The sequence below is a fragment of the Molothrus ater genome, chromosome 6 (genome assembly GCF_012460135.2).
Source record: "Molothrus ater isolate BHLD 08-10-18 breed brown headed cowbird chromosome 6, BPBGC_Mater_1.1, whole genome shotgun sequence".
In the NCBI taxonomy this organism is placed as follows: Eukaryota; Metazoa; Chordata; class Aves; order Passeriformes; family Icteridae; genus Molothrus; species Molothrus ater.
In genome coordinates, this window is record NC_050483.2 from 35,912,011 (window position 1) to 35,933,925 (window position 21,915).

General features: G+C 36.1%; 1 protein-coding gene across 1 annotated transcript in view; it reads left to right on the forward strand.

The window, feature by feature from the left end:
• The window catches only part of NUBPL (NUBP iron-sulfur cluster assembly factor, mitochondrial), a 79,214-nt gene that overhangs the window by 13,277 nt on the left and 44,022 nt on the right, over positions 1 to 21,915 (forward strand). Inside the window, 3 exon segments of the mRNA XM_054515234.1 lie at positions 1,209 to 1,299; positions 12,954 to 12,993; positions 13,084 to 13,174. Coding sequence (XP_054371209.1) covers positions 1,209 to 1,299; positions 12,954 to 12,993; positions 13,084 to 13,174 — 222 coding nt within the window.

Below are 21,915 nucleotides of genomic sequence, written 5' to 3' on the forward strand. Positions count from 1 at the left end.
TATATATGCTTTGCTCTGTTTTGTTAATAAAAAGTACATTGAATAACTGAATCCAAATTTTGTTGATTTTTGCAGTAAAATCTTATTTTTTAAAGTATGTAGTAGGTCAAATATGATAATGCTTTTTTAAACTTATCTTTCTATCTTTCCCATCAAAATTGTGATAGCAAAATGACTTAATAGAAGATACCAAATTAGGAGAACATCACACAAAAAATGAAATACACACTTTGAAACACTGAGAGTGGAAGTCTGATTTGGCTTTGTTGGAAAAGCTCCTCTTGCTGCTTTAACCTTTCAAACAAGCTCTTAAACATACTTGTTTGCAATTTTGCAGAATGTTGAATACAGTTAGCTTTCTATATTAGAGAAACTTGACATTCAGCACTTTAAAGGGCGTGCTCTTTACTACTTAATTTGCAGAACTTAGTAATTGGTACTATGTCTTGCCATCTGTAGAAAAATAGTTTATTTTCCACAAAATATGTATGTGTATCTATTAAAAAAAAGAATATAGAAAGCAGTTTTGTAAGTCTAGACTACATAGTTGAAATAATTTTTATTTAAAGTTTATTGCCTAATGTACCATATGTAGTTGAATAAGCCCATTTTTAGCCTACTTTTGTGTAAATGTATTTGATTAAAATGTTATGCCTGCTTAACTAGCTTCAGAGACTTGCATTTCAGTAACTTCAAGATGTCTGCAAAAGTGTACTCTGGCCATTTAAATGGAAGATAAAAATATGTTTTTTATGATTTTCACATTCTTTCTAATCACTAGTATGATTTAAATTGCATTCATTTGCATATACTTACCTCTTCTTTTTTGCTTTTTTTTGTTTGTGTGTGTGTTTTTTGTTTTTTTTTAACAATAAAATTTGATATCTTGTTTAAAATGTTAAGGTGTTAGTTTTGTATAAAACTACATGGAATAGAGAGAATGTTGGTTATAATGCTTATTAACATAAAGTCTGTGGTCTACAATTTAAGTAAGAAACTGTACAAGTAAGGATTGTCTGTGTGGAGAATCTAGCTCTTGTCAAGGCAACTGACCCAACTTGTAGACATCATTATATTTCCTTCTTCAATTTCTATTTAGAGAGAAAGGAAACAGTGATAACTGATGTCTCAAATCGAGCTAATAATGCAGAAAGGAGGACATTTTGACAACTACTTCTTTTCACTTCTTTTCTTTTTCACTTTCACAGGCAAAAGAAATTGGTTTGCTTGATGCAGACATATATGGACCTTCAATTCCAAAGATGATGAACTTAAAAGGAAACCCAGAATTAACACCAAGTAAGTGGAAGGGATTTTTCTTGCTGTCTTTTCTGTACAGGGAGGAGCATGGTCCACTCATGGATGTTTCCTTGGTGTGGCACAGAAAGGATGCAAACAGAAGGTGAAGACTGAGTGTATGTATGTATTTATTTATTTGTTTCTATTATTGAGGTTACTTTCAAAGCTGCTATGTACAACTAGGAGCATATTCGGAGTCCTATTTTTTGTTAATCTTGGTCCATGCAGTCTCATGTATTTTTACTAGAGACTCTAGGGAAGGGAAGGTTATTTATCAGAAGTTCTAAAATTGATATGTAGTATCCTACAATAGATAACTTTCACTTAAAGAACAAAACCCACTAATCTAGGGAAAGAGACACTAAAAAAAAAACCAGTAAGAGAAGGATCATTATGGTAGCTTGTTTGAAATGTCATTAAAATGATTCTGTTTGATTTCTCTTAAGCCAAATGTGCCATGCCACTTCACTAATTTGTATTTGAAGTTGTGCATTTAGGAACGCAGTGGTGGTCACTTCCCTAGCAGAAGGTGAAGACAGTAGATAAAACTCCTAATTTTCCTTCTACTTGGAAGAATTCTGGGGAAACATAAATTCAGGTAGAGCAGTCTTCAGAGAAATAAGGTGACCCAAAGTAGAAAGATCCCATCAAGTCTCTTTACCTTTCAGAAGTTTAACTTTCACCCAGGCCAACCAAGGATGAAAGTGAAGAATGGCTTTATCGTGATACCCTGTTCATATGATGTTTGAGTGTAAGGCAGTGTGTTTTTTAGGGTGGTAGGGATACTGGGGTGATATGGTTTTTGTAATACCTTGTTTTGATTATCCTGTGAGAGAGGGCATGTAGGTAAAATAATAAAAACATGTAACCAGATACTAAACTAATCACACACTGTAGCAGCTGGTTGATGCATTAAAATGTACTTGGATCCTTCTGAAGAAAGTACGGACTGGCCATATGTATTGTCAGGGAGGGATCAAGGACATGTACCAGTTCAAACAGGACATAGAAAGGCTTCAGTGAAGTCATCAACTGCAATGTTTGTGGGCAGCAATTGCTAGTAAAAGGAAAGTTAAGTATTCCTTCTGCTTCTTTTCATGCCACGATCTCTCTTTTTTTATCATAGAAAGGTTTGGGTTGAAAGGAGCCTTTGAAGGTCATCTAGTCCAACCCTCCTGCAATGAGCAGGGACATCTTCAACTAGGTCAGGTTGCCCAGACATCCTGATCTTGAGTGTTTCATGTCCACTACCACTCTTGGCAACCTGTTTCAGCATTTCACTAGCTTCATTGTAAAAACTTTCTTTCTTATATCTAGTCTGAACCTACCCTCTTCTAATTTAAAGCTACTACTTCTTGTCCTATTGCAACAGGCCCTGCTAAAATACTTGTCTCCATCTTTCTTTCAAGTCCCCTCTAAGTACTAAAAGGCTTCAGTGAGGTCTCCCTGGAGTCTTTGTCTAGGCTAAACAGCCACGATGCTCTCAGTGTTTCATCACAGGAGATGTGTTCCATCCCTCTATATCTACTCTAGAGTTGTTGTAGAATGTTCATTTGTAACTCATCTGAATTTGTGTGTGTATATGGGTATTATGGTTGTTGATCTGTATGTTCTCACATGGTATAAAGCATGCAGAATGAAACAGTGTCAGTATCTTTAAAGATTTGTTATTAAGCTTGCAGTATCAGCCTCTGAAGACTTAATGTGGCAAACTTAGGATTTCTTATATAATTAAAATTCTGTCTCCTTATGATTATGCCATGTACACTGGATAAAGAAAAGTAATGTATTTCCATGTACTGATGCACTGCATGTGCTTGTACAGACAGTCATCAAATTTAGTACTTCCTACATTTAAGAACCAAGCTTACAAATGCAGGTTTTATTTAGATAAATTCCTAAGAGAGGAGGAGAGTGCTTAGTTTTATTTATTGGATTTTTGTTATATCTTTTGAAGTCAAAAGGCTGCTGAGTGATAAATAAACAAATAACTGAGCCTTTTCATGTATCATCAGTAGGATTTGAATTCCTGATACAAATGGAAGTATTCTTGCATTCACTGATACTTTGAACTCTATTGAGGATGAATGTCATACAGGCTGTGTTTTCCCGTAATAGATTTTTTGCTATGAATTTTGTATTTGAAGTGCATTGTGCAGTGTGAACACAAAAAGGACTATGTTGTGGTGTTCAAATCTCTCTTTTCATTATGTGACGCTGACTTTTGTCTCCCCAATTTTTCCTCACTGTCTGAAAAATGGATTAGATAATTTAGAATTCCTTGGTCATTTTGCTATGTATTTTATCAGTCCATACCTAACTTAAGTCCGTGTCTTGAGCCACAAATTGCCCAGTCTGTTTCTTATGGTTGTAGAAATCAACTTGCTAGGAATGCTAGAACTTAAGACGGTATTCACTCTGATATTGAGCAGCTCAGTTTTGTTTCAGTGACTGAATATTTCTAATAAACAGCTGAATAGAATTCACTGTAAGCTTTGTCTTAACATGCTTCAAGCATTGTTAGAAATGCAGAATTCAATGTAATAGAAAAGAATTGGAAGATTTCCCTGAGCTGAAACTTCTGCTGTTGTCTTGTAAGCACTAACATTTTGATCACTGAAATCTATTCTTTCTACTTCTGTGTGGAATGTACAAGTAAATATCAGGATTTAAAGAACATAGCCTTTTTTTAACAGACAGAAAAATGAATTTGTATATTTCAAAAGCTTGACAGATGACACAAGTCTGCTGAGAAAGACAGTAATTTGGTATGAATAACAAGATAGAATTTGTATTTCAGGGATTCTGTTCACTACTCTGTGTATTTTTAACTATTGAGTTGATGAAACTGGCGAGTAACAGCAAGAGAAGTACTGTCAGAGATGGTTTAATTGCAAAGTAGGAATGACATAAGAAACTTTAATTAAAGTTTAATCAAGGATTCCTTTAATGTGTGACAGATGGGTAAGCTTGCAAAGAAGTGATCAATCATAGGTGTGTGTATATATATATGGTACATATAGAGGTGTATATAAATATATTGATATAAAAACATGTATGACTCTTTCATTTTGCTATAATGAGATATAGTGTTATCATCTGGTTTGTTACTGTATTTTCAAGAGTAAAACAAACTCTGAAGAAATACTGCATACCAAATGAGAGAGCCCAGGCAGTTCTGTGTTACAGAAATGCATAAACTATGTCTACGTAACAATAAGTCAGTTAAAGACATTTTTCATAACATAGCAGTAAAACAAAAAGTTTCAAGTCTTAATGCTTTCTTCAGTGTGAGACATGGATTTGAAAGTGAATCTGTAGACTAATCCTGGGAGGTTCTGAGCACTTCTGCAATCTTAGATTTCTGTTTCCTCTCTTACATGAAAAGGGATTAAGGATGCCCAGTACCACACACAGTAAGTCCATGCAGGAGTTATTACTTCTGAATAGAAGTTATTATCGTCATGCTATAATTTAAGCATTCAAAATGAATTGAGAGTTCTTAGTGAGGAGTCTGTATAAATGGAAGATACTACATTAAATTAATTTTGCAAACTGTAGTACATTGAAAAGTCTGCTAACATTTAATAGGCTGTCATTCAAAATACTTTAAATGGTCAGAGAAATGTTGGTTAATAAGTTCACCATTGAATTTAATTAGCTAATGGAGGATTATCTAACTATGAAATTAATATTACCATCAGCTACAATATATATGCAGGGCAATGCTAATAGCATAAGTTCCAAAAGTATTACTTTTATTCTTTCCCTAAGTAATTTAGTTAAAAGCAGTTTTCTGGCTTAGTGAATCACATGATTTCATTTTTTTCCTTTTAAATCTGCCATTTAAACTAGATGTCAGAGAGTAAAAACTATTATATTGCCAAAAAGCAAATTATATTTGCTATTTTGCCAGATAAAGTTTCTTTATTTAGTTTGATTATGAAGGTTTTGGTGCATAAATCTTTGACAGGTGACTCTACTCTTAGTATTTCAAAACTTTATTGCCATTTTATGATAGCTTCAGTGTCCTTCATTTCTTAATAAAATAGTATATTCAAAAGATCAGTAGTAGACATCTGTTTTCACAATTTAGAATAAAATGTAATTTCTTAGAGAAAGCTAACAGTGTTTGTGGCTGCCCCATTGAATCAAATAAAATTGCAAGAACTATAGAAATGGGCACCTGAATTTTTTCACTGGGGTACATTTGCATATCTTAAGACTGTGATAGCAGACTCTCATAACAGAATGTGAAAATTTAAAATAGTTTTGACTGTTTAAAGATGTCTGCTGGAATAGTATTAAGGGATTGTGGCGCATTCATTTGAGAGTCATAAATAGAAAATTGGGGGTAGACTAGTGAAATAGACAAAATATTACGTAGCATAATGATTTTGAAGAAATTTCTTGATGTTTGCTAAGGATTTAACTTTACATGTAAAGCTTGAAGTCTTGAAGTTGTATTTGTCATGCTTTATCAGTGGAATGACATCATGATAAATTTCTAAAAAACCCTACATTTGATTCTCTAAAAAAAAAGTATTTGTGGCTGATACCAGCTCTTGATTGGTGAGCAAATTATTTTTAGATTGTCTATAGTCTAATGATATGTTTTATTGATTCTGTTTTGAAAGTAGTCTGAACTGAAACCCTTTGTTTTACTTTTGATGATGTCTTACTGCAGTTTATCGGGATGGTGGAAGTACAATAGTCCCACGTGTCTTACATGTGACAAAATAATTAATGAGAATGTTGTAATTAATTGTGGATTGTATTTTTGAGGCTTTTTCAAATGTGATCAAGTAGTTGAAAATGAGAAGACTACTTGAATGTTTAATCTTCTATTCTGGACCTTGACTGTTGCCCTCAAACCTGTAACAATAAACCTCAAGGTGAATTAGTCCAGCTATTGTTGAGTTCACTTGTGGAGAAAATCAAAGACCTTGGAAGGGAAAGGAGATGGCAGATACACAATTCTGCAAGTAATTATTTATAGGCATACAGCTGTTAGCTGCTATTTAAAAGGAAAAAAAACCTCTAGGGAATTAATTTATTAAAATTTTATTCTTCATTATAAATAAATTCATACAATTACAAAAAGTATAAGATGAGAAATGTAGTGTAGTAATTAAAGCTTCTTACTGAGACCAGTCTTTTTGGATAAATGGCAAATGAAATTTTGCCAAATGCCATTCTAGTATAAATTACTGAAACACTGTAACCTGAAATAATACATTTGAAGTACTTGAAGGCAGATTCGTATTACTCTTTATGTTGCTAATCCTGTGGTGCAGTAATTTCAAATTATTTGAAGTGTGGCTAGCAGATACTTACTAAAATATAAAGTTTATTCTTAGAGATACAAATGTTTTTTTGGTTCAACTGGTATAAAAACTGGAATTAAATTGCAAAATGGCTTTGTTATAGGAACATGATAGATACTCTTTTCATTATACTTGCATAAATAAAAGAAATAAATCATGCTTTTGTAGACTGAACGTATTTACCTTTTTGCTTATTTCAGAGGAATAAATGTTTCCATTTCTCTACTAGAAAAAAAATTGAAGGAATGCAACTAATTCTGAATTTTCTCAATATTTTTACCTTGCAATTTCACTTTTGTGCTTTTTTTCCCTCCGTGGGCTTCTTGCTGTAGTTTCTCTTTCCTTCTCTGCAGTACAATGTAGTGGCTTTTCGTAATAGAGAAATGAAGCAGAATAGATCAAAACCAGGAAAAAAAGTGGTTTAATCCTTTCCCAGAGGCCAAAAATGACAATAAGAGTTGAAAAGCTAGCATCTCTTTCCATTTGCTTTAGCTGATGGTCATAATCATTTATATATTGAGTGTGATGCCATACGGTGTGGGATATCCCTTTTGTATCCCCTTTGTATCCCCTTGAGATCAGCTGTTCTGGTTGTGTCCCCTCCCAGTTCCTTGTGCACCCCCAGCCTGCTTTGCTGGTGGGATGGGGTGACAAGCAGGAAACACATGGACTGTGTAAGCACTGCTTAGCAGTACAAAAATATCCCTCTGTTATTGACACTGTTTTTATCAGAAATCCAAAACAGTCCCATACCATCTACTAAGAAAAAGAATAACTCTATCTTAGCCAAAAGCATGATTACACATAATTCTTTGAACATTTTTTTTCTCCCATGTTTTTTCACCTAAATTTCCTTTTTTTTTGGGGGGGGGAGGGTTGGGGCAGGGTCTTGATTATAGTATTTTACATTATTGAACCTAAAAAGGCTGAATTGACACAATTGCCTTGAGTTCTCTAGTTTTGCTTTGAAAGCAATGAAATCTTTAGTTAACTGGAATGTTTTTTTGAAGTTGGGTCTTAAATTAAAGCTGATGCATCTCTGCCCCTGGGGTTCCTGCTGCTCCCTGTTCTGCTCTGCTGTCTGACACCCTGTTATGTGACTGACCAGGGCAGTCCCCCTGTCACAACAGCAAGTCATTGCTTCAAATGACATGAGCTTTCCCAGAGGTTTTTGTGTGTCAGGACAGATGTCTGTCCTGTTAAACTGAACGTTGGGTTAGTCTATTTCATTCCTTGTGGATATAATGAACTAAAAGGACCCGCCTAAATTAGTCTAATAAATCTTTTGATCCACTATAAATAGAGTTTTTGTCTCCTTGGGGATCTGAGGGCATTTCAAAATGTGGGTTATTTTAGCAATCGTAAGGAAGACATTTGTGATGGAAAGTAATGGCATGATGCTTAAAACTAGCCCTATGTTTTAAACCTAACAAGTCAGTGCTGCCTTAAAATGTAACAAAGATGTTTCTAAATCACTGTGCTCTTTACTTGTGCCAGATTTGCTTTTGAAGTACAGTCTTCCAGCAAGCAATTAGTTCTTTTGCTTTTAGGTAGGACTGCTGAAGTCATATCTGCAAAACTGTTCTGTTAATGAAAAAGCTTTTACAGAGCCTTGTTTCCTCTGCAGTCTGTTGGGAAGAAAAAAACTGTAATGCCTTCCCAGGTAATGGGACTGATAGACCCTCTAAATATGAGAATCAAATCTCCTGGGAAAAGTTGCATTTCATTATGCACATATTTCATGAAATTGAACGGTGAGCATGGAATTATGCTCTTTAAGTCTCATTACTAGTTTGCTTTGGTTAAGTATTTGGGATGTCTCTGTGGTTAGATAACACTATTAGTGCAGCATGTAATGGGCAATCACAGCCTTCCTTGTGTGGAGCTCTTCAAGCTTAAAATACAAATTGTTGTATTTCTGGGGCAATCCTGCAAATAAACTTACAACACAGTGTGAAATCAAGCCTGAAGTCTCAATTAGTCTGTCACTTGCCATAGAATATTCTAGGCTTTTGGCATAAGCAGTTAAAACAATGATTACAGTTAAAGCAAGGATTTAAAATTTATGACTTTGACTAACCTTTGGTGACAGCATCCTTTACCCTCTTTCATAGATTGGTGTCACTGTTTTATTTCAAGGTACCTTGGGGCCCTGTTGCTATTCATTCCTCTCCTCTCTGTGGCATTTCTTTCCTCTTTACCATTCTGTGGGTGGAATTCACTTGCCTTTGCTTAGGAAACCACTGCTACTTTAGAGATGCCTGGAGTGTGGTGTCAGGCTTCTGGCTGTCCCTTCAGAAGGTATGTCTCTCCCTGTGCCCTCTGTCAAATCTGCTAGCCATGTACAAATCCCAGCTCCCTAAGGCATCCAGAGTGGCAGGAGACGTCTATGTTTACACAAGTAAAGCCCAATCACTTTTTACTCTTCCTGTCCAATGGCTTCCTTCTGTCTGTCTGTCTCCCAAACACGCCAATTTTCTCCTTAGTTCAGATTCTTGAAAACTCAGAGCAGCTTTTCTGCATTTGTGCTTGCTGAGCTAGTGAGCTCAAAATACATTTACTAGGGTGTTGCAGGATCCACTACATTGATATTTAATAAGCTGCCTTTGCTTTTTGTAAGCAGTATTATGCCTTCTAAGGAGGTGTAGCACAACATCACAATCTTGTGGAATAACACTCTTTACTTACCTGATGGGGTAGGAATGAATGTAAGCTTCTGCTTGTGCTATTGCTCAACAGACCACTTCCAAAAACTAAGCCAAGAGTTGGAATGGCTCCTTGTGTCTTAGCCCTGGGCTCCATCACATGTGACTGTTATTTGGGAAGACAGACACCATAATGTTGAATGTACTCCCATTTCTTTTTTGTCTCCCCAGCTTATATGGTGTGGGATATCCCTTTGGTCAGTTGTGGTCATATGTTCAGGCTGTGTCCCTTCCCAGTTTCTTGTGTACTCCCAGCCTGCTTGCTGATGGGGTGGCATGAGAAGCAGAACAGTTTTTGACACTGTTCTCATCACAAATCCAAAACATATCACCATGCAAGCTACTGTGAAGAAATGTCACTGTACTCCAGCCAAAACCACATACATACAGATATATAGATACATATATGTAATGTAGTGCTGTACACACCTTCTGTGCTCTACTGACCCTGTGACCCTGGCCATTGTTGAAGAGCTATGTCAGTCTTCTTAGAGAAAATGTGGAGTAACTCAGTTATCTTGTTAGGATAATCTGTTTTCAAGGCTGGATTTTTTTTGGGAGAAAAAGCTTAGTAAAAAATAATTAGAAAATGCATCTTCATTGATGTAATGAGCATCCATCTTCATTACATCAATGCTACTCTTCCCCATGTGAGTAACAATTCAATCTTCAGACCAGTCCCAGAACTATTTTAATCAGCAATCTGCTATAATGCTTTCGTGAATTTGCACATCTGCCTTTTCTAGTGCCCCACTTGTATTCTATCAGAAAAGGCATTTACTGACATGTCATTGGTGCTACCTTGATCTTACTGATCTGATTTTGTATGTTCAGAGAAAACACAGCAGTCTTTTACTTAGGGCCATCAAGCCTACTGGAAAATTGCAAACTAGGCAATTTTATTTATCTCTTGGCATAGGTGGTATGGTATTGCTGTATGTTGTGAGTTTAGGAGATCTGTTTTGTTTTGTGTTAAATTTTTGGAGCTGTATGGTAGGCTTCTGATAACAGAAAAGTGTACTCTAAAAGCAATGGGAATTAGAGATGTTACTGAGATCTCATTAAGCTAAATCTTCTTTACATGTTATGTTTTAGGAAATCTTCATGAGACCCACAGTGAAAAAGGAGGAAGGCCTGTTGCTTTTGATGAGACAAGGGTGATTACCAATGCCCACTGAAGCACTTTAGATTTGAGATTAGTCTTAAGAATGATTTTTAGCAGTAGGCAAACAGTGGGAAGCTCTGCAGTATTTTGTATTACTTTTAAAATATGCAGAACATTATAGCCAGAATATACAGCAAATTGTGAATTGTTCCTCTGCATTGTATAAATTTGATTAAATCTTGCTGCTCAGAGCATTTTATAATCTTTGTTGTTAACCAAAGAAAATAAGATGCAGTTTTAATAAGAGGAAACTGTGCTGTTGAGAAATAAACCATGCATATATTTTTAAAAGCAAAAGCCCCTTTTGCTGCTCTGTAGGTCAATGTTTATCTACTCACAGCAACTCTCCTGTTTTGTGAAGGAGAGAGAAATGTTGGAAGGTGTGTGAGCTCAGCCTGTGTACCTGATCTCTGTGCAGAAGGAATTGTCCATGCAGGTAGTGGATGTTGAGATGTCTCTGTATGTTTGACTCACATAGTGTAGAGCAGTTGGACTGAACTGAGTAGTGGCTTAGTATTTTGGTGAACTTCCCAGAATAATGCATCTTTTCCATTCACCTTACTCTCCAGTTCCTGAGCCTCATAATCGGCAGTCAAAGCTTGGCCTCCCCTTTTTGTTTTGTTTTGTCTTGTCTTAAAATTGTCCCTATTTCTTGATAAGAAATGAAGGAAACCTTGAGTCTGCAGTGGTATGCACTGTTGCAAGTACATTTTTCCTACCACTTCTTTTTTCCTACTACTTTTTTTTAACCACTCTCTTAGGTAAATGTGTAGTAATTTCTCTCAATACTTTGAACGCTTCAATTTTAACTTGCGGTGGTGTATATCTTGTTTAGCAGGACACCAAAACAGTGCCTAGATGTGGCTCTAGGCTGATGTTCCAATGTCATCACTCTCTTCATAACTAAACTGTCTTACTGCAGGGGGTGAAGTAAGCCTGTGCAGAGTGCTAGAAATGTGGTTAGACAGTATAATGCCACCAAAGTAAGTCCTGAGTCAACACTGAAGAGCTGCACAAGTCAAGAAGAGCTGTATGCACTGGTGCAGTGTATCAGTCCAGGCCAATCTCTTTTTCAGTAATAGCTCCCAACTCATTCCTGAATGCAGTAGTCATACAAGTGATTTGTTTATCTTCCTGTTTTGTTCTTTTTGATTTGTAAACCAAAACATCCAATTTATTCTCCACCATATTTCTACAAAATTACATGGCTTGAATGCTCACTTACTTGATTGCTTGAAAGCTTTCATCTGTAGAGTTTAGTTGTTGAATTTGTATGCACTTGGTTGTTATTTTGTCTGAATTTGGAGTTCAGCTTTGAATGCACTGTTTTTATTTTACTCACATTGTTTTTATTTTACTCACATTGTTTTTATTTTACTCTCTTTATGTATTTTACTTTGGGTGCGTCAAGGATTTCTGTCAAAATCTCCATTATAGTATATTTTCTATTGTTTAAAGTGTTCTTCCTATTTTCTGCTAGTCCCTGCCTGTGCATGCTCTTCCAAGGTATCAGCTAGACCAAAGAAAATGCCATTTATTCTTTTTTGTGAGTGTGTGTGCCATTTTGAGATAAGGTGTGGATTTAGATGGTAGAAACCACAAGGAAGAGTTTCAGCTTTTGTGAGATTTTGTTTTGAATGCCTTCTTTTTAATTGTTTTGTTTGCTTTCTGCTTGCACGCCCCTTTGCCAGCAGAACAATTACAGTATTATCTCCCTGCTTTTTATTCTTGACACTGGAGGCATAGGAATAAGATGTATGACAAGGACAATACATCTGCAACATTCAAGTAAGAATCTTTTGTTCCTACAGAAACTTTAGAAGTCCTGCAGATTTCTATCAGCCTGAAGAAATCTGGGACTAATTACCTGGAGCTGTTGACAATGTATAGTTTAGGGATGGTTTTATTTGGTATCTCTACTCTGGGGTTTCTGTAGCAGATTGAACAGAAGGAGACAAATTCCCCAATTCTCTGGTATGTTAGTGGGAATACTCTTCTGATTAATGAGATTAGTGAATAGGATAGATTAAAAAATAAGAATTAAAATCTCACCATGTTGTATGACTTTGGTTTTGTTCCAATATAAATGACTCAGCTTTTAGTGATTCTAAAAGGAATCTATGCCTTCCAGCACAGAGATTTCATAAAAATAGATTGATTTTGGCAGCACAAAGTGACATTATTTTATGGGCAAATACATTGTTATTCTGGCAAAAGATGAATGGTATTAGTAAAATGTAACAACCTAACAAAAAGTAGAGTCAGATTCTTGGGTAGAATAGATAAGTCCATACGTTTAATGAAGGGATGAGGGGGAAAAATAACTATTTAATTAGAGAGGGAAAATTGCTCTTAAAAGATTAAAAAAAAAGTGTAAGCTTATTTCTTTAAAAAAACCCCAAATACCCCAAAACCATCTCTCCTCCAAAAAAAACCCCTTGTTTGCTTTTGTTTTAGAAAATCTAATGAGGCCCCTTAAGAACTATGGAATCGCATGGTGAGCATATGTTTTTATTTAAATCAAGCTTCTTTTCAGATGTACTTGGTATTGTACTTTAAAGCTCAAGTTTCTGCTTTGTTGTTGCAGCATGTCTATGGGTTTCTTGATAGAAGAGACTGCCCCAGTTGTGTGGAGAGGGCTCATGGTAATGTCAGCTGTTGAAAAATTGTTGAGACAGGTAAGGCTTAGTTATGTATTTCTGCTTCAAAATAATCACTTATTTTGAAATGCATTTTACTGATACATGAGTGTCCATGACATTATTTTGTATGTTATTAGTGAGCATTTTTGTGTCTTGGTCTTCTTAAATTCAGGTAAGGGGGAAAGTTGATACTTCTGTGTTTACCTATGCCCCTCAAACAGAGCTGTTGTTCTGTGCCTTTGATGAGTGAATTACCCCAATTTGCCTTCCATCTCATTCCTTTTTATGTTTCTTTATGCAGTTGTTAAAAAAAGGCATTTTGAAGTTGCCTAAGGATTTGAATGTATAGATATCTATGCCTATCTGTATCCCCTTATGTGCTTGTTAATTCACCAGCACTAAGAATTCTTGGATGGCATTTGAAGTGACAGGTACAGGAAAATAATTATCTACAATCTCTGTGCAATGCAGATAGATTGTTAGTTAATAAATCTTCTGGCCTGTAGAAGTGGGATGACTTCTTTATTCTGTGGCAGATTTTTTTCTTTTATTTTGAAGAGATCTGTGGAGTGCTAATGAGACAAATAGGTGAAAAAATGCATTAAGGTTGCATGTTTAGACTTTGAAGTGACCCAGATTGTTCACAGCTGATGTCCAGTCGAGGAATCTACTGTGTACAGCCTGGAGGTTGTATCACAAGGTTTCTGTTTATCTTATTTAAATTCTTCCAAATACTGTGCTTCTTTAACAACTGAAAAGAATAATTTTTCAGCCTTTTTCCATTTTTACTGAATTCTCCTTTAGTATGGATTTTAGAATAGTGGCACTTACTGCTCTGGTGATGGAAACCATACATCTGCCAAAACTTCAGAACATCTTTGTCTAGAATTGACCTTTAAAAGTAAGGGGTATCCATGCCAATAGCTGTGGAGACCATTCTGACCTCTCTGTGTGCTGTGTTGCACTGGCTGGCTCAGGAAAACAGAATGTAAAACCTTGAAGGTAGAGTTAAAGTTAGCACCTGCTGTATTGGCATGCTCTGCCCTGGGAGAGTGGAGGCTGGCAGGCACTGCAGTGCTGTTCCTCAGTCCATAGTGTCCCAGCTGGGGAGTGTGTGCCAGCGTCTTGTGCAGGGGTGCTGGTGATGCTGTGTAATGAGCTCGCTGCTCCCTAGCAACCAGTGCAGTTACATGCTGGCCAGCCATGCTGTGGGAATGAGACAAGTCCATTAATGCTCAGGGCATCACTGATTTCCCTGGCAGTGAAACCTTAGCTGTGAAGGAGCAAGATTTTATGGCTAAATTTCTCCTGTCCACATGCATTTTGCTTCTGCATGATTACCAGGTTAGCCTGAAATCTGAGCTGGAAAAGTTTGCATCTCTTCCTTTGAAAAGAAGCTCACAGATCACAGGGAAAATGAGCAGTTCTGTCTGATGTCCAGAAAGGAAAAGAATGCACGTTCCAGACTGAGATGTGCTATTTTGTTTGTAAAAACTGTAATCTCCCTTCTGCAGTAACCAGCCATTCTCAAGAATGGTTAACTGCAGGACCAATAGTTTAATGACTTTGGACACCTAAACAAGAGAGAACTGCAGCATGTGATGATCCTTTTAAAGATACTATTGTTCTATTTTAGATTAGAAATAGTTTTGTGATCTGCTGATTGTGATCTTCAAAAATTTTTGTTTGAAGATCACAATTGAAATTTTGTTTGAAAAAATCTGTTCTGGTTGGTCTTAGCTATTAACTCCTGTTTAACAGGATAAAGTTGCTTCCAAGAATAAAATACTTCTGCTGGTATTTAACTGTCTAAAAACATATTCTTAAGAAATAGCTTATCTCATTAGCTGCATAGAAACCATTTAAATTAGCTCCCTAATCTAGATTTGTAGTATAATGTAAGTGTACAAAGTTCCTGTGCATTCAGACAACCTGCTAAAATACAAAGTTCTTAAAATAGTTAATTCAGCCTGATAGAAAACATAGATGTTCCCATACTTCTTCCCTAAAAGCAATGGTGGTATTTCGTATTTGTGTTTACTGTTAGATTGTGGAGAGGTTTTTTAGTTGTTTGATAGCATCAAGACTGTGCATTCACTCTGTGAATAATTTTGGATGTGTTTTCTTTTCTTCCATATGAACAAATCTGTTTTCCAGAGTTTATCATGCTTCTGATACTGCAGTAAAGCATTTGAATTGATTAGTTTCCAAATTCTGTAATGGGGACTTGTTACCTCATAAATATGAGTGCCTGTTATGAGTGTTTCAATGCTTGTCTTACACTTGGAACTTAAAAAAATTTCTGGAATCCTTACTCTTTTAAATATATTTGTTAAATATATACATAACGCTTTTGTAGATACTTACTGCATGTGATCTCCCTCTTTGTAATGCAGGTTTATTGAATAGTGTCAGACTGGTAGATAACAGGCAATATTAGTGAAGTAGTGAGTGGTAAGTGCTTGGTGTTTCTCTGGTTATGCATATCTCATGAGCAAGGTGGTTTTCTGCAACATATACTATTCTCCTTTAGCAGAATTTGGGGGAAATGTGCCTTACAATACCAAACAAAGTGAACAGTTTAGGATGCTGTATTACTTACATTACCTATATATTGATGTATGTGTATCAAATTAATATATAAATGAAAATATAGAGCATATTCTATAACAGAATAATTGGTCAATAGAAAAGAAGGAAAGTGATGATCTTAAGCTATTGAAAGAACAAGAAGAAATGCAGAAGGAAATTGTATTTCATGCGTAGTGAAAGTGAATTGCAAAGAGTAATGGAACATTTGATCTTTACAAACATATGCATAACTTTCTGTTAAATATATCTCTAGTTTATGTCTTGAAATTGCCCAAAATTTTGTTGTGGCTGACAAGTGACTTCTTTGTTAACATAAGATGTACTGTAGGTCTATTTACACTTCAGGATGGTCTATCACTTATCTGGGTTTTGACTCTTATTTCCCTGTCACAGTTATCTTCATGTAAAACATCTTTCACCTCTGTTAACACTTCTTTTGAATCTTGCTTGCCTGTAGGTGAGATAGAAGAGAGTATTTTTTTTTTTAGTTTGAGTTTTTAAAGATCTCTCTTTTCTCTGAAGGTATAATTACAGTCCAGGTAAGGAAGCTCTCCAGTGCATCCATGGTACTGAGCTTTTTCTCTGTGGTTTTCACTTCACTTAAGAAGCTGCCTACTCTTTTGTCTGGCCCCATTTACTTTGTTCCTTTACTCTGTGTATCTTGACTCAGTGTGATGGTATTTGGTTCATATTAAACAGCCTACCTCAAAACTCATCGTCTTGCTGTATTTGTTGTGGGATTGACTTATGATTAACCTTTAGGCTAAGCACAGTAAAGATACGATATTTTTTGAGAGTTGCCTAAAGCCTGCACTCGAACAGTAATGTGTCTGAAAAGCTGTTGAAATAAGTATCAAGTAGGTAGCTAAGAACCTTAGAAATAAAAAGATTATTTAAAAAAAAGACAAGGCAAGCAGAACTTGCTCTCTGATTTGAATTGCTTTTTCAGCAGGGATTTCAAATACCATTACCACTATCCCGTACACTCCATATGGCAAGTTCTCTAGCATTTCTAGCAAAGTTCCATTCTCTTTTCTGTCTTAGGGCATCTTAACAGTTGATGGCAAAGAAGCAATTAGAAGGCTGCAGATACAAACCTGCTGTATGTCTTGGAATGTGTTATGGCAATCATTCTGCCAAAGGCTCTGTGAAAGGAGAAGTCGCTGTGCTGACTGCCAATTTACTATCTGCTATAGTCATAGAAGCAATACAAATGGAAGGAGTTTCCTGTTTAGGGAGCAATCAGTAAAACTTTTAATATTAAAAGATAGCAAGTGTTGTTTTCTCTGATCTTGGATTCACGATCTTATTCCATGTATGTTACCTACTTGAACTATCAGCAGAGAAGGAAAAAAAAAATCAATATTCTGCACACAAGTCTGCTTCTCTTTCTAAAAAAATCAAATAAAAATGGGACTACAGATAAAATGCAAGTGCATATTTTGTTATGTAATATTCTCCTTGTATCTTTGTCCTATCAGTAGATAAAGTTATATCACTACTGGAAGCAAGTGTTGCCTACACAACATGGATTATAGATACCAGCAATTCTCTTTTGTGTGAACAGTCCCCTTGAAAATAGCCTAGAAGTCTGCTCTATTTTCAAGGCATGGATCTCAGGTTAATGAACACCCTTAATAGGATTTCTTACCCTGACATGACATTTTAACCTATGTTTTTGCAGGCTAGTCAGATCTTAAGAGGCAGGACTCTTGTATTTCTTCCTTATCATAGTTTTCAAGAGTATCCAGAATATTTTTTGCATCTTTGGTATATTATGGCTATAAATCAGAGCCTCAGTGCTGCTAAGTGTTTGTGAATCCTAAAGGTTCTGTTGATGTATTTGATAAGGATGAAGCCATGTTCCCAGAAAGATGAAATTTTTCCTGCAATGGCTTAATGCTAATGAGTCCCTAAAATGCTCTTATTGTCATCAAATTGTAATTCCTCAAACTCTTTCTTCCTGCTTATTTTAGCACCACTTCAGCCTCTGTTTTAGTCAAGGTAGGTGTTGAAAGAAAATTAAATAAAACAAAGTTTCACTGGGATGGATATAATTAGAAAGGAAGAATACAGGGAAGTTAGCAGATAGCAAATTAAATTAAACTTCCAATGCAGAGCCATTATCAGCAAAAGGAGGTGGAGCCTTGCACTTTGATGCTTGGACAAGCTTTATCCCCTTATATTCATGTTGAAAGCCATAAATTAAACAGAAGAAGGATCAATGTTATTTTATTAGCTAACCCAGGACTTAATAACTTAATAGGATTGTAGTCTAAAGATTCAGCCTTACTCTTAAAACAAATTGAAATCAGTTTGTGATTATTTAAGCTGTACATAATTTTGAAAATTTGGCTAGCAGTGAGGACTGTGTGTGCTTCTTTCTTTCAAAGCCAGCACCTGCCAGAGATAGTGATGGTAGCAATTATTATATAGTGGAGTGTGTGAAGGTATGTATATGTACTTGCACCTTTTTTGTAGCATAATTCTCTGATGCTCAGCTATCATACATAGGTAGTTGCAGAGTATATAATGTTGTCACTGTGAAGAAAATTAACTCTACTTCAGCCAGAACTTGCACACATACATTGTAGGGAATAGGGAAGATACAGACAAATGGATAAACAGTCTTTAAAATGTTGAGCAGACTATGAGTTGTGAAGTCTGGGTTATTTCAAGAGCCCATATGAGAAAGCTGCCATAAAAGCAAGCATTGTGTGAATAGGACAGTAAAAACTCATATTTAAAGATTTGGGATTAAGGTAACTTGGAAATAAAAGTAGTATTTAATTTTTGGAAAGCATATACTATGGAGACTAGATTGTTTTGGGTTTCTGATCAGTCTGAAGTGACTCATGTCTATAGAGGACATTATAGATACTCAATACTGTTTTTGTTTGAGTGGCTTTACTTAGTAAATTCTTACATGCAGTTGCTACTAGCTGAGAAGTGTGCATGTAGTTACTGGTATCCTTTGCACCATTACATTGGAGAGGTTGCAGGTACAGACTGGGGCCAGAATTTCTTTAGGTGTGGTTTATTTAGTTATATCTTAATGCTGCACTTGAGAAGACAAAAACAGGTAAGGTGTTGAGAGCAAATGCATTTATACCTGGTAAAATAGCTACCAGGCTGCCATTGGTTGTTTTACTGTGCATGTTCTAGGCAGCAGAATGTTCTGTATATGGTGTCTGTAGACATCAGTCCTGTCTTGTTTGGCATGTGTGTGCATAACACTCTTGTCTTATAGCTCAGAAATTCTTCAGCCTGTAAATTTTCAGCTTTGCACTGCCTTGTGTCTGTGTGTATAAATGCATTTCTTATAAACAGAACAATGTAGAAACTAGGGGAAAGCTTTCTGCATTAGGAGGAACAATGTGGATTTGTTTTAAAGCAGTAAACAATGAGAGCATAGTCACTGAAGTAGTTAAGTACTACATGCTGAGCCATCTGTCTGATTGGTTAGTATGGTTTCCTAGGAGTTGTCCTTTGGCTTCTGTTTGTGACCATGTATTGTCTTTTGCCTTATGTTTTTGGGACCATGGAAATTTTGTTGTGTTTATGCACTGTTCAGCACTGTAGTGAGTTATCATTTGTTGTGAGAGATGCAGAGACATACAAAGACAAGTATTTACAACTTCCAAATAAATATAAACATTCTTCTTTGATACTTTGTTATATCTATACAATAAATTTATAAGACCTTTTCTCTTTTGAGCACAGTACATTTTGTGTTCCTGGTTCTCACTGTCTGTTCATATGAATGACATATATCTGTTAAGAATGCCTGAGATCAGTGTAAATATATCACTGGCATTCACCATAACTGGTGTTCTTCAGGACCTAAATCTCTTTTGCAGATGCATATGCAATTGCTTAGCTTTTGATTGTACATGCTACCCTGCCTGTATATTCTCCAGCAAAGAGCCATCAAGGTGATACTGGGGCGTGGAGCATGTAATGTGCAAAGAGACACTGAAGAACTGGGTTTATTTTGTTGTGAGACAGTTCAAGGGAGATATGAACTGCTGTCTTGATCTACCTAGTGGATACATAGAGAAAAGATGAAAGTAAATTTTTTGTGGAGTGCACATTAATAGAACAAGATGTAATGAATGTATGTTGCAATATGTAGTAAGAAATGTGAGGGGGTGTTGGTGGTTTGGTTTTTTACAGTTAAAGCAATTGCATGTCAGAACAGGTTGCCAGGAGAGATCTCAAAGTTCTCTTTGGAGAGATATTAAGAACTCAGCTGGGCAAGAATCTGAGTAACCTGCTCTAAGTTGTTTCTGCTTTGTGCAGACAGAGGTCCCTGAGGTCTTTCAAACTAAGTTGTTCTGTGATTCTGGGATTAGTTCTAAAATTGGCATTCCAGTGCCTATTTGGCTGTCGGTCTGTAACTCCATTAAAGCTCAGAGAGAAGAAAATGGTTCTGCCTATCACAGAAATCATTGGTTAGAGCAGTCAGTCAAAACCTGAACTGAATGTAGGTGTCTCTCTAATATGACTGCCTTAATCACTCAGCGAGGGAGTCATACCATTAAGTGTTGCAGTCAAATGAGCATGTTTCAACATAATGACTGAGACCATCCTTTCCTCAGTACCATTTGTCTCTTTAGACTGTTGAAGTGCTGAGGTGGGGACAGAAAAGTCAAACTCAAATAGGCCTTGTTTCTTGAATGAGCATCCTTACTGTGAGCTATAAAAAAAATAGAAGAAATACATATTTTGTTTTCCAATCATACCTCTTGTTTTTATAGAAGTGCCTTGATCTAAGAGAGGTTTGAAGCATGCATTGATGTGCTCTCAGGCACTAAGAATTGAGTAGGGATGTCATAAAGAAGTTTTGCTGAAGACTGCTGAAATTTTTTTCATTAGCTTTAGTAGTGTCCTGTCTAGTATGCAGGCATGTATGAAACTCAGACTAAGAGATCTGGCTATTCTCTGTAGTGCATGGAGAGCCATACATTGATTTTGTTTCTTTCTTTGTTGAATCTTGCCATCAGTGTCAGCCCTGAGTAATTTAAATTCCAATTTGACAAAGAAAAATTCAAAGATGGTAGTAAAAGTCATCTTAAAAAAGCAAGTAGAATAAATCTTTTATGTCAGATTTTTTTAGATGAAAGGCAAGCAGGAATGAGCACAGGAGTGGACCCTGGAGACATGAAGTGAAGGCTGCCATGTTTTTAAGTGTTTTCTAAACAGGAATACTGGTGGTATTTATTTATATGGAAAGTTTCAAAATATGGACTACATGAGAAACCTAATGCTGCTCTTATTTTTTTTTCCTTTCACTGACAAAGGCATCTACTATTTTTTCTAGCTGCTATAGGTTAGATGCAAAAAGGGATGTTGGTATTGCTGCATTGAATATTGGATTGCCTCAGTGGTTGGTACCCTGCCTGCAGGAATAGAAATTTAACCCAAAGCCTGGCCTGGAGCTACTGCATACCTGGAGTGGTGGGAATACATCACTTGTCATTCCCAATGGTACTATTTGAGGGATTATTTTCCCCTCCTGGATTTATCTCCACACTCTTTGGCAGTATCTTAAGATAATAGGTGCAAATTTGGATTTTAAGAGTAGCAAGAACTTGTCATCCTTTAGATAAGTTTCTTAAACAAATTGGCAGAAAGTACCCCTTTTGCTGTGTTTCATCACTTACATGGTAAATGTCAGAGATGAAATTATTATAGTGTGGGCAAAAACTGTCTTATCAGTACAAAATTAGTGAGACAGTATTGGTGGATGGGAGGGAGTAATGAAATGGGAATTAGAATGGTACCTTTTGGGTCAGGAGGAAGACAATAACAATTTGATGGCTCTATTTTTTTGTAGCTGTATTTTCAGCGAATTGAAAGGATGCCCAGAATAGTAATAGTGAATCAATGGTGAATATTATTCTTATTGTAAATGTAAAGAGCAAGTGAAGAAGGAGCACTGCTGTGAAGCCAGATGAGTTTTTTGGTGTGGATTTTATTTTTAACACCTTTTGGTTTAGGGAGGGAGCTCTATCAAGAGATGAGCATTGAAGGCATTTAACTTGTATTATGGCACTAAATTTTCAAGACAGGAAAAGAGTGAGATGGTGCAATGGGAAATTTTTGCAAAAGGGGTGAGAAGCATAAATAGCTCTTTGTTTTGCAAACTTTTGTAGTCCTTTCATGTTCTAGTACAAATGTAA